General features: G+C 37.5%; 1 protein-coding gene across 1 annotated transcript; it reads left to right on the forward strand.

The window, feature by feature from the left end:
* Window positions 1-3,302: 3,302 nt before the first annotated feature.
* LOC124196565 lies at window positions 3,303-5,084 on the forward strand. The gene is made up of 7 exons (XM_046591694.1): window positions 3,303-3,376; window positions 3,443-3,692; window positions 3,748-3,810; window positions 3,897-3,980; window positions 4,053-4,115; window positions 4,199-4,348; window positions 4,431-5,084. The coding sequence occupies exons 5-7, from the start codon at window positions 4,079-4,081 to the stop codon at window positions 4,871-4,873; spliced, it is 630 nt and encodes a 209-aa protein (XP_046447650.1). The 5' UTR covers window positions 3,303-3,376; window positions 3,443-3,692; window positions 3,748-3,810; window positions 3,897-3,980; window positions 4,053-4,078; the 3' UTR covers window positions 4,874-5,084.
* The last annotated feature ends 8,114 nt before the right edge of the window (window positions 5,085-13,198 follow it).

Below are 13,198 nucleotides of genomic sequence, written 5' to 3' on the forward strand. Positions count from 1 at the left end.
TGGGCCAGTGAAAATCCTGCGACAAATCAAAAGAGAGAAACATTTTATTTGCAGTTTCTGTAGAAAAAAGTTAAAGCACGAAAATTTTCAGTTTCCAATCAAAACACATAGCTTGATTAATTGATTTCCATGTGAATTGCTTAACAAACTAAACAATATTGATAAGCCCCTATTAATTAACTAATTTAATATCATCCCAGAATTAATATTTGGTATCAGGTTTTAGAGGCTCAATTCTTGAGGGGGGAGAATATAATACCCATCGAAATTCTGAGCACAAAATAAGAGCAAAGAAAGAAAAATGAAGCTGATTTCAATTTTTTAAAAGTCCAAATACAGTGTCTCAAAAATATCACCATAATGAGGGAAAGCTAACTGGTTTGATTTGACTGCTGCATTTTTTGGTTGAAATTCAGGAGCATGAAAGAAGCGCATCGAATAAATTTCGCCATGCCAATTTCTTCACGAACAAGTGGGACAATCAACTTGATAAATCAAAGTAAAATCAAAAGTGGTCGGTCGAGCACCTTTGCATAGACGTCAAGGTAAAACTGGACGAACGATTCCATTGGTTGGCGATGTGATTTCAGGTTGGAGGAGGAAGACTGAGCGTCCTCGTGAATACATTCACCTTCACATGAATGTACACAAGGACACAGGAAAAGTAGAGCAGACTACTGAAACAAAAAATGTATGTTTGTTTTTCAAGGTGAAAATTAACCTCATCTATGTTATACAGATGTTGACGACTGATGGCATGGGTTCTGCAAAATATTGTCAGAATAAACGAACATTTAGCCTCTCACAAATCGGATATGCGCTCCAACTAACGAAAATGTCAGTTTTAATCCAAAACAAGTAGTTTAATAGAAAAAGTGAAAGAAACAATTGGCTCAAAGAAGCCCCGATAAATATGCCGTCAAATGCATCGAGACGATGTTTGAAAGTGAACGAAAGTGAACCGGTTCTTTCTCCTATTTGGAGAAAAGCAAAACGGACCTTATTTGGAGGATACGACGAGAACGTATAGGCTACGCTATAAAGTGTAAATTTCACTAACGGAAAATGAGGAAAAACTGCAATGACCGGAATGATTTAACGAATTTAATGACAAATTGATAATATAAATATAATCAGTTTGCTCAAATCTGAATCGCTTTTTGCACGGCCTACTTTTAAAAAACAATACTTTTCATTAGAGAACGAGTTAAACGACAATCACTTTATTAATTATGGATGATGTCTCAGACCTTAGGCTATACGAAAAACAATGAAGATTAATTTGAAACAAGGAAGTTGGAAAAATCGCAAAATGGAATAACCTTTATTGGTATATCAGCGCGGAATTGAATTCGTTGACCCTCAAAAATATCTTGTTTTTTTTGGAGGGGGGGGGGGTTCTAATCAATTCAGCTTTCAGAAAACCTGAATTCAACCTAATTACCTGCACTCTACAATCATCAGATTCTGCATTCACTGGAATCAGTTCCCGCTCAAGATAACCTAACATGGTTGGGAATATTTTAACAGTCACCCGTCTCCTCCAACTTCGCACGCGATTCAGCAGCTCTCAATATGGGAGTGTACACTTGGTACAGTCTGTGGAAGTTGTTGCTCTGCTCGTCAAGTCTTACAACAAATAAAAGTGAGGAGGTTTCCGGCTTTTGATAATTGAAAAATAAAAGATGGACATGAGAAAAATATTAAAAAATAAATAAATTAAAATCAGAATGGCCATTTGAAAATAAAAGACCATTTGTTTTCCTGATGCTAACTCCAATCGATCACGATTCTTAACCACCAAGTCGAATTTCCGATTTGGTTTGTCACTGACCTTGTTACTGGTGGTAGCCAGCCAGTGTGTCACTCACTTTCGTTGAGGTTTCGCCCGTCCTCCGTCAGACATCCGCAGTCAGGGAGGTAGGTGGATTGATTTCACTACCGTTTGCATCTGAAGAAAAAACAAAAAAAAAGAAAACAATTTCAGTCAACATTTGACATAATGAAGAGCTCTGCTTTTAACAAAAATAAGGATTATTACCCCACAAACGATACAAAACCACACTTTTTTCTTTTGATTGAATACCATATCAAAATTCTACCAAGCAGTAGCACACCAAAAATGGAGGTCGGAATATTACCAAAATGGGACTTTCTCGCATACATCATGTAACGAAAGGTGGTTGATTATTTCATTTCAAAAATAAAGAAATAAATCAAAGTGAAAGAATAGCTTTGAATTTTTTTCAAACAAGTTTTGGGAAACGAACTCGTTGACCCTATACATTTTTGAAACTTTTTTTGATTCAGCAAGAATCTGATTAAGTGAAACCTGACTCAATCATATGAAGGATACAGTGTCAAGATTTTCCAGCTGCACGCACATTGAGTTCCATCTGTGGAAACGAACACTTCAATTAAAATAGTTGACTTCCTAATTACAGAAAAACAAAATTTCTACGACTCCACCAACCAAAGTCCGTGCAAATTAACTTTAAAAGTAATTCATGTTCCCTTTCATCAAACAGGTTTAACTGCACTTTTATCTGACAGCTAGCAATTTTAAATTTAATTGATTGATTTTATCGGTCAACTGTCTTTAATCTCCCATCAGCACGATTTTTTAACTTACAGATTAGTAACCATTATCCGTAATCTTTTATCAATAAATCGGAATGATTTCTTTAATAATCCACTTTCTCATAATCAAGTTAAAAAAAGAGCTTATAACAGAAGTCGTCAAGTTTTACAGCGCTTCTGCATTCACTTGTTTGCTGATTCAGCAGCTTGATTGGATTTCGTGAATTTCAACAAAATGTCCAAAATGGGAATAAGGTGCTTTGTCTAGACCGATGACGAATAATGAAATAAGTTTGGCGACACGTTGAAACAAATAATACAATCAGATATGAGAACCAGCTTCGATCAATTAAAAAACAGCAAAATCTAACTACTTTTTTCAACTACTGAAGACGTTCTTGAGCAAAACTTGGGGACTAGCTTACCAGAAAATTAGAACAACAACAATTTTCTTCCTACCATCTTTTGCAAATTGGGTGTGGATCAGTTCACGGGCGTTCATGAGCACAAGGCCATCAGTGAAAACAAATAAAATGTTTCCATTCCGAGTCAACTTCGATACGAATCTTCACGGTCATCCATGAAATAAAATACGTGACCTTCATCCAATTCCGATAGAAGACTTTCAGATGATTTTCATTTTCAATTTAAACAACAAAATTACTTATAAGGAATCGTTGAACGGAGCGAAAACCGCACTATATAAAGGACGACCCATCTTTTGGATTATCAAGCAGCATTTGACGCTTATTCTTCAATCCCGACACAAGCATCTCAAATCGCCATGAAACACGCGGTGAGTCAAAATCGCTTATACACTTAAATTTCGATATTCGTATTACTCATTAAATCGTATGTTTAGATTGCTATGTTATTTGTCTCTTTGACGGCCTTTGTTTTAATGGCCTCTGCTCAGCTACCCACCACCTGGACCAACCCCTATTATTTCTACTCCAACATCAACACTCCACCAATCGTGGCTCTCCAAAAGATCTCGACCGACGAGACGGAAATCAATTCGTAAACATTCACTAATTACGACGATCACAGTATCCAAAACACATTAAGCTCTCACGTCGTACTCTTAACAGCATGCCTGAGAGATCTCAAAAGTAAGTTGTACATTTTAAGTGGGAAGGAAATCAAATTTAAAGTTTTAATTTTCAGCTACAAAATCCGATTTGTCTGAAACGCACACTACCGTCGAAAGCGTAAAGAAGGAATTGAAAAGTAATTTTTACTTCTGCAAGACAATTAATAAGAGAAAATTCGACTACATCTTTCGATTTTTGTACCCGCTATGAATCGATTTACAGATACGAAAGATGATTTAACAAACACTAGGCAACGCTTAGACGAAACGCATGCTACTGTCGAAGGTTTAAAAAATGAGTTGAAAGGTAAAATACCATATTGCATACATTTGAAAATAAAGACAACGCAACTTTCGTCATAATTCGATAATTTCTCAGGATATTCCCAACTTCTTGCTACTGTTATGGCCACATTCGAAACCTTGAAAAATGAGATGAACAGTACGATTCATAATTTTAGTTGAACATATCGTTTCAGGAAGATACATTTTTTAATTAGGCTACTTTTTGATTTCCATCCACAGACAGCGCTGCTTCTAGCATCGGTCGAATGCCCAAATCTTGTGACGATCTGCATAAAATTGGACACCGGAAAAGCGGATTTTTTACAGTCATGGGCAACAAAACGGTTGACAACGTCTACTGTGATTTCACGAAGCCAACCACCGATGCAGGTACAGAATAAAAATTTAATACTTTTTTATTCCCAAGTAAAAATTTGTAGCCTAATTTGTTGTTGATTTTTATGTCGGTTAGGTTTTCAAAAAATGATTGGCTACTTTGACGTTAAAACGTCACCCATTCATTTTTACGCCCAAAGACGGACATCCTACGGGGCTGTTAATACCGCTATTCCATTCGAAATACTGAAACTGAACTTGGGAAATGCAATGAGTACTTCCGGAATATTTGTCGCTCCTAAATCCGGCAAATACTCATTTGCTTTATCTGGCATTAGTGAAGGAAATGCCCTAGCCCGAATCCAATTGCAAGTCAAGACTGCCACAGCGGATTGGACAAAGGTTGGAACAGCGTTCGCAGAAGTCACACTATATCAAACATTTTCGCTTCAATCCACCCTGGAGCTTGTCAAAGGCAATCAAATTCGACTTCTCTTACTAGAAGGAGTACTTTGTGATAATGATTTGCTCTATACTCATTTTGTTGGCCGGCTACTCGAAGAAGATATCGAACAATAAGTTCAGAAATATCATAAATAGAATGGGTTTTGATATTGCAAGACAGCCCACACCCACTGTTTAGTGTTTTTCCACAAAAATCACCTGGGTTAATTTTTTATTGACTTTAATATCTAGCTACTGTAGTCTACCTTTCCTCAGTACCTAACACTATACACCTGTTGAATAATAAAAGTTCTTGGATTCGGAATTATAAAAAATTGCAAAAAGATGTCACAATTGTTACTCATTGATAACAGAACGCCAGCAGATATCATAATCTACTGTTAGAAGAAACGCACCAGCCAAAAGTTTGATTTAAAAAAAAATTGCCAGTCAGAAATTTCTATTACCCAAAGACCCCGTGCCCTTGTACAGTGTACTACTAGCTTTTACTACCCCAGCACATTTTCGATACATTTTAATCGCTCAATCAATCAAAAACAAATTGTGGCAGCGATTTCTTCCCAAATAGCACACGGCTTAAAAAAGAGAATTCTGATAAAATCGAAACGCGAAGTTCCGAGTATTTTGGATCCTTACGATCAGAGGCGGAACCAAAGGAGAATCAAAGTTGTGTGTTTCAAGAGTCACGACACAATCCCAAACGATCTTGAAGCAATAAAAATGAGAAAGACCTACTTTTAACCAATATCGGTGTTAGACTTACTTTGAGATGATCTGGGAAGTTGTGTGCTTGATGAGTGGAAGGTGATGTGAGGCGGACCAGTGACATCCTACGATAAATAATAAAAGGACAACCATTTTATTAGCTGCATTTTCTCAAGAATATTGTAGGAGTGAAAAAAAAAACAAATATTTGATAACTATAAAAGCAAAATCTGAAGGGGTCGTTCGAGCACCTTTAGACAGATGTCAAGATAATGTCAATAAAAAGACTCAATCTGGATCGATTCACGATCCTATTTCTAAACAGTTCTATCAATAAACGAAATAGCTAACGCGGCAATCAGTTCGAAAAATACGTCTGAGACCCAGTCTCAGCGGAAGTACAAATTATCGGTTATTATTATTATTTATAAAATGAATTGTTATGAAATAATAATTAATTATTCAAGCATCTTCCTGTCAAAACAAAAGCGTCCCAGCCAGCAGGAAAAGGATTGTTGTACGTAGATTACCACCATTCTGCTGGCAACAGCTATTTGGCGCTATAGCTATAGATAATGCAAAATGTTGATTTAGACGACACCTTAGGTTTGTGAAAAAACAGCAGACATCAATTTCAAAAAAGGAGTTTGAAAAACCAAAAGATGGAAATGAGCTAATAAAGTGGGGGGTGATGTTGAAGATGGAATGGAATGACTATATAATGAGGCGAAAAGGAAAAGTTGTTTTTGAATAACCTTGGGTTAATCAGCGCGATATTCAATTCGATAACTCTTTAAACTTCTTTTCTGGTTTTAATTAATTCGGCAAGAACCTGAATTCTTCATACTCAACCACCTACACTAAACAATCATTAACTCCTGCACACACAGGGAAAGAGTTCCCGGTAGAGATAACCCAAAACAGTTGGAAATATTTCAACATTCACTCGTCTCCATCAACTTCACATGCGAATACCATAGTTTTCAATATGGAAGTGTAAAGCAATGTTATTCGTATCTCTTATCGAGAAAGATATCATTATAAGTTCAGAATTACCGGCGCCATTAAAAAAATAGTCATAAGGTATTTCTTGTTTCTAAATAGGCAAAACTCAAGAAAACGACAAGTGGTCTACAAGTTACTTTCGGCTCCCATAATTCATTCATCAGACAAACTCCCGCTGTAAATTAACCAAAAATAAAACTCTATCCTCCCAATTTTTCTTGCCTTCTTCTTATTGATCCATCGTTATTAATGAAACTATTCGTACAAGGCACACAATATTTTCCATCAATGAGAATCTATGATCATGATACGAATTTAAAGAAAGTAATCCTCATTTAAATGGGCGCTCTCCTGCTGCTGATATAGAAGCCAACAAATTTCGTGACATTCAGCTGGTTATCCGAAAAAGAAAAAAAATTTGATTCGTCAAGGCTATCAACAAATGATAGTGACAGCGATATACTGAACAGAAAACACGAAGATCAGACAGGTCACGAGAACTGCAGACTATGACAACAGAAGATGTATCGACCAGTACACAACTTCATGCGTCCCTTAAAAGGGCCGATCCATTCAGTTAAATTTGAATAATTTTTGTTCCATATAAAATAAATTGGGTGTGGACACATTCAAGAATTATTGAATTCACAAGGGCATAAGGAAATCAGTTTATCCATTTTATTTTGCAAATGAGTTGAATGAGTACGAGCAAAAACGAGAACTTCTTCACTTTCAGTTGATTTGATTTCCCGATTAAATAGCAAACTACCCCGAAGGCAACCACACAGCAATGTAAAATCCGCACTATATAAAAGACGAAAATTTCCTCAGTTTTCCATCATTCGTCGCCAAATCTACAATCCACTTCAAGCATCGCACTGTCATAGCCCTCGCTACCATGAAGCAAACGGTAGAAAAAAAAACACGTCGCTTGTTTATTATGATAGTTTTTTTCGTGAATGCAATTGTTTCAATCGCTCACTGAATTCACCTATTTAGATTGTTATGCTCTTTGTGTCCTTGACGGCCTACGGTTCGACGTCCTCAGCCCAGCAACCAACCACCTGGACCAACCCTTACTTTTACTACAACTACAACAACCCGCTTGCCCTGCCTACCCAGAAGGCCTCCGCCAACGAAATGGTGGGCAATCCGAAACAATTATCCGCTTACGACGATCACAGTATTCAAAGCACGCTAGGATCTCATGTCGTACTGCTAACAACATGCCTGAGGGATTTGAGAAGCAAGTTTTTAAAAAAACGAACCAAATTAGTTTTTAATGGTAACTCATATAAATGACGTTATAAATTATTTTCAGCAATGTTATCGCTGACTTAACGAAACCAAAACCACCATATATTGGTTGAGATTATGATCCTTATTTTTTTGTTAAAAGCAGAGCCCTTCATATTTCTGACACATGTTGATTGAATCTCTGTTTTGTTTCTCCTTCAGATGCGTATAGGACAGGGACGTCACCAACTACCTCCTTGACTTCGGATGAACAACTGTGGGACCACTGTGGGGACTGACAGTGACAAAGGATGGGCAAGCCTCTCCCAACAAGAGTGCATACCAACGGCTACCGTTACCGCTAGAATCAAGGTTAGTGCGCAACCTTGACGACGACTTCAATTAACTGAATTTTATTGTGCTCAACTTTCAGTTATTAGTTGATATTAACCTCACCCTTTTTTCTATTTTAGTGCACGTTAAACTGAGATCGTAGACACTGAGGGGATTATAGGCAAAAGTTAAGAATTCGTTTACAAATGGGCGGAGGTGGCGACTTCTGTAAATGTAGATAAGTTATTAATTGATTATATTAGACAAGCAAACAGGTGGAATTATAATAACGTTAACGTTCCTTTCCATGTCTGCTGGTGTTTTTACACCCGATTTCGTAGCTTTTGGTGAGATATCGAGGCATTGCAAAATGGGTCGTCTTTAAAAATCAAATTCGGTTCTTGCTTTGATCGGTAAAAACTTAATGAGTGATGTCTTCCACCTTTTGATTGCTTGTCGCCTCATCGGCAGAGGTCTTCTGCAAGCTAGTCTCGTAATTCACTAACAAATTTTTTGTTTACAAAGTTATTCACATTGGAAAGTCAAATTAAATCTTCAGAGAAGAAAGACTAACGTTGATCAAGTAATTTTTCACTTATAAATTAAAGTGTAAAGGTTACAGAAATTTGAATCCATTTCTTGTTAACTGTATTTGTATTAATTTTTATCTGCCCAAAAGTCCCTAACAAATTGCTCTCTTGTGAATGTGTTCTGTAGAATTTTTTATAAATTTGTTTTTCTTTCAGTCATTAAATCTTGATACGAGAGACACCAGACGCGCTTGGAACATTAAACTGTTGACATTAGACAGTCGTTATTCATTCACGCAGAATACAGATAGCATTCACGGTCTGTTTGATTGTCGCTGCCGATCGCTTCTGGCACGTTGTTTCTGAGCCACGCAAAGAAGAAAACTGGGAAAGGGGCGTTACAAATCTGATTTTTGAGGAGATTTGACATGCGTGCAAAGATGCGTACCGTATTCAAAACTTACATTCGATTTGACCATATTTTATTACCCCCTCTTTAAAAAAATCTTGCTTGTTTTGTATTCGGTTTGCAAAAGGGCCTAAAATAAAGAAAACAACTGTTCGCTCACGGTTTCCATAAAAAGCTGTGCACCACTTACGGTTTAAAAAATTATGTATGTTATAATGTGCACGACTGCACATTCTTCTGTATTGGAAAGACTTTGAGTTATTTTTGAACTAATATATTTTTTCTTTTGAAATTTGAATCTTACACCATGTCAAGTTTAATTATTATTTTACCTACTACTTTAAATTAGTAAATAGAACTTTATAACGGTTGCTTGGCCGAGCGGGGTTAAGGCACCTGTCACTTCGGAGGCGCGAGTTCGAATCTCGCCGTTGCCAATATGTTTATCTTTCTCTTAGTCATGTCTTAAGTACGTTTTTGTAATTTTGGAGGTATGGTACCTAAAATTGTTACGATACCATGAATCACAGAAAATATTTCTGTTTTGATTGCGTGGGCAATAGCTTAGATTGAGCCGAATCTTTAATCCATATATAATAAAAGAACAAGCTTTTGGGGGAGGAGCCTGTGCCTGTCACTAACCTTTCGGGGAAGGAGCCTGTGCCTGTCACGAACATTTGGGGGAGGAGCTTATTCATGTCACAATGCGAACACGCTGTGATTGGTCAGTCGCAAATCACCACCAGATGTCTGTAGCATCGCTGTGATGACGCAATCTTTGATGACCCAACCATGACGCACCGCATCACCACCAGATGTCTATAGCATCGCCGTGATGACGCAATCTTAAAGTAAGGTAGGGAATCTACTGACTGGGCAGATTTCCCACGATAAAATCTATTATGGGCAGATCGTGGTATTAGGCTACAGAAAAGCGAATAGAAAAAGTGTCCGACTTTACGCTACACTAAAGTTCCCCGGATTTGACCGGGGCTCAAGTTACTCGTATTCCTTTTAAAACAAATTCCAGACTGTTTAGCGAACCAACTAATGTTTTATTTCTGTTTCTATTTAAAAAGTGAGATACTGTATCTTTTCCCTAAAAAAATGTTCCCATATCCCCAATTTTAACATGCTCTTTCAATTCGGAAAAACAATGTCGCTATTTCGCAGTCTTAGCTTAGCGATGTGTCTTGAAAGTCTTGAAATGTAAGATTTTGGTCTTTCGCATCCCCTGAGAAAGTTATCCTTATGGTTTCTGATACCATTTAAGTAACGCTAGATACAGAATAGAATCATGGTAAACCAATTTTCTGACCAATTAGCCACTCCATTTGCGGAGACCTCCCATTAACTTTTTCGCTTTAACGATAGATGTCACTTCACAGGTTCTAAAGGAAAATTTTTCTTATCCTCTTCCTTTCTTTATTTTTCAAGATGGCAGCTAGTGCAACATGGTCTCCGCCGTGGAACCCGACCCTTCGGTGGGAGTGCGTGCCAGCTTTTTTCCCTATCTCTAGCGTTGTAACGCCGAACCATCGGTGCCACCGACCCTATGGTGCCGCCCAGCGGCAATAGGAGTGAAACAGGTTTGTTGTTAAAAATTTGACAGCTTAACTTGTAGTCAACGATTTGATTCTCACAGAGCTAAAGTTATTAATTATTGTCGTGGAAAGAATTTAAATTTCTACTCTTAATCTTGTTTAATTTCTAGTCCTACAACTTTTCTTTTGTTTAGGAAACACTGATAAAGTTAATTTCGTCAGCACACCCAGTGACCCAGAAGGAAGAGATTTTTTTAACCATTATTTGGATATCAAAACAACAATCTACCTCCAGTAGACTAAAGCCTGACTACTAGAGGAAGTTGATAACAAGAATCATGGAAGGGGCTGCACAGAAATTTGTCTTCTAGACTTCTGCATCAAGTTCATTCGGAATCAGACAACACCCTGCTCAAAGAGTATGTTAAAAAGAAGAACTTATTTAGTCTGTCATCTGTGTTGGTAAGTTAGTAACTAATTTATCTGTGGCAACACTTCTGTAACCTGATTCCTCCCCTTAGGCTGAAAAGAATGAATGTAGGTTGTTAAATCTACAATTTGACAAATCATTGAAGATTGTTCGAATCCAGATAGTGACAGATTCAGAACTGGTAGATATCCTTAATACATTCACATTGTAAAAGATATTGAAATTGCGCTTCATTTGGAGTTATCGCTGCAAATTCTTCTACTTTTTTTATTCCACGCTTGGCACAGTCGTTAACTATTCCGATATTTAAACAAAAGTCTCTAACTGTCCGATAGTCCGTCATCTGATTCCAATATAGGCTTGGGAGTTGCATCCAGTCTTGACTTTGGTTAAGCCCATTTAATGAAAATAAAAGCCAAGAGCAACGACCAATGAGATCGAGCAGCATAGGGGGAGTATTTGTTTCAATTTTCGGAAATGTAGGCTTCCCAATTTCAAAATGAGATAGACGTGGAGTACTTAACAATTTTCTAGTAATTTATTCCCGAGTAAAAGTTCCAGGTTGTTCATTGAATAAAGAGAGGACAACCAACTCTTCAGTCAAATACCAACAATGACGGGTAACGGATAGTACCACAGCGTTTGCAATGGTTTCATTTTGTTCACGAAACAACATAATTTTACCAATAAGTTGTAGATCATCAGTCGGAGCAAATACGGCAATGCGAGATCGCAGAAAAAGTCGCGCATAAAAAAGACTTATGAAAACCGCCATCTGATTAATTTCTCGTCTCTCTTCTACTGTTAAATCAATTCTCTCCGACATGAGTTCCATTTTCAACAGATAAATTGCCTTACTCATGAATCGAGCATGATGGATCGTACCTGGTTTTCGTAGATAAAAATTGCGATGCGGAAGAGATCCTCCGAGGTAAATCAGAGTAAGTTCTATCAGCTCTCTGTAATCCTCTCTGGGAAACGTATCTTTAAATGTGCAATCCTGGGTCCGTTTCCTAACTGTACGAGCTTGGTGCCAGAGATCACAATTCTTGTCTGTAGGCCATTCGAAGAGAGTCAAGTTGTTTGTGTCACGATCCATATTGCCCCAGTTAGCTTGAATTTTCTTTAACAACACTTCCTCTGGGTAAGATCTTTCTCCTCTTAATGACTGCCAAGCGTGTTTGATATGGATCTCGTAGGAATTATGACGGCAAGCGCACCATAGTAGAGGCCTTTTAAGTTGTATCTCCATTAAAGAACAGCACCCCAGTCCAATACCAGAATTACTTGATGTCGTATCGAAGCCCATTCCAACCACCATTTTCTTAACTTTCCATTCGTCAAGCATTTCAAGTGTGGCGATCATTTGTGTCCGACCTGTAGAGTTCTCAACTGGAGGAGTGCCTAGCATTTTAGGGCTGCAATTCATGCAAACTATTAGAATGTTTCTCATCATTTTATGGACTTAGAGATATCGCCTACCCTGTTTGGCATCCGCGTACGATTACTGCTATTCTCTCTTGTTTCTGGCCATCATTCAAACTAAACAGCTTCGTGTCCCAGTGAACAATATGAACATAATAAATATTGTTCATATATTGTTATATCAGTCATATTGTTCATATTATGAGAAAAACAATGTCCGGTCATTCATGATTAACTTTAACAAATAGGTACACTCTTGTATGCAGTTCCACAAATGCCAACTCGAACCAGCACAACTTATTGGATTAACCCGAAACCCCTGACCATTACACCCAAGGAGTGTCATATAATTGGGGAGAGGGGGCTAGTTGGCAGGTGGGGTAAGTTGGCGTTTTGCTAGTTAGACCCTTTACAGACCAAAACAAATCAAGCCTTTTACACCAAAGATGAAAGACAACACCCAGATTGATCATAAAAAATTTTTAAAAGTATACGACTTCCCCAACAGGAGTTATAGCAAAAAGAAAAAAAAACGGCAAAAAGTTTTTTTTGGGCCTCTCAGCACTTTTTATTTTTCTCATAGTATAAAACTCTAAGAGTGTCAGAAAACCCATTAGCAAAAAAAGAATTAATGTATGTCTTCTTTTTAAAAGAAACCCGACAGTTCTACATTAAAAAGTTATTTAGTTATCAATTTATTTGTTCGAAAAGCAGCCTGTGTGTCGGTTCTCGGCTGTGTTGGCTTCCCTATCCCGGTTTCAGGGTAAACGTGGTCCGATTTGGAAACTGGAATGAGCGCTCTAGTGAGTGTGTCAGCTACTA

Source organism: Daphnia pulex, chromosome 7 (genome assembly GCF_021134715.1).
Source record: "Daphnia pulex isolate KAP4 chromosome 7, ASM2113471v1".
In the NCBI taxonomy this organism is placed as follows: domain Eukaryota; kingdom Metazoa; phylum Arthropoda; class Branchiopoda; order Diplostraca; family Daphniidae; genus Daphnia; species Daphnia pulex.

Bases quoted from the DNA above. Each gene is read 5' to 3' on its own strand.
- LOC124196565 (XM_046591694.1), top strand. From the start codon at position 4,079: ATGGCCACATTCGAAACCTTGAAAAATGAGATGAACA. The intron at 4,116-4,198 runs GTACGATTCATA...TTCCATCCACAG, and splicing joins CTTGAAAAATGAGATGAACA to ACAGCGCTGCTTCTAGCATC. The intron at 4,349-4,430 runs GTACAGAATAAA...TATGTCGGTTAG, and splicing joins GAAGCCAACCACCGATGCAG to GTTTTCAAAAAATGATTGGC.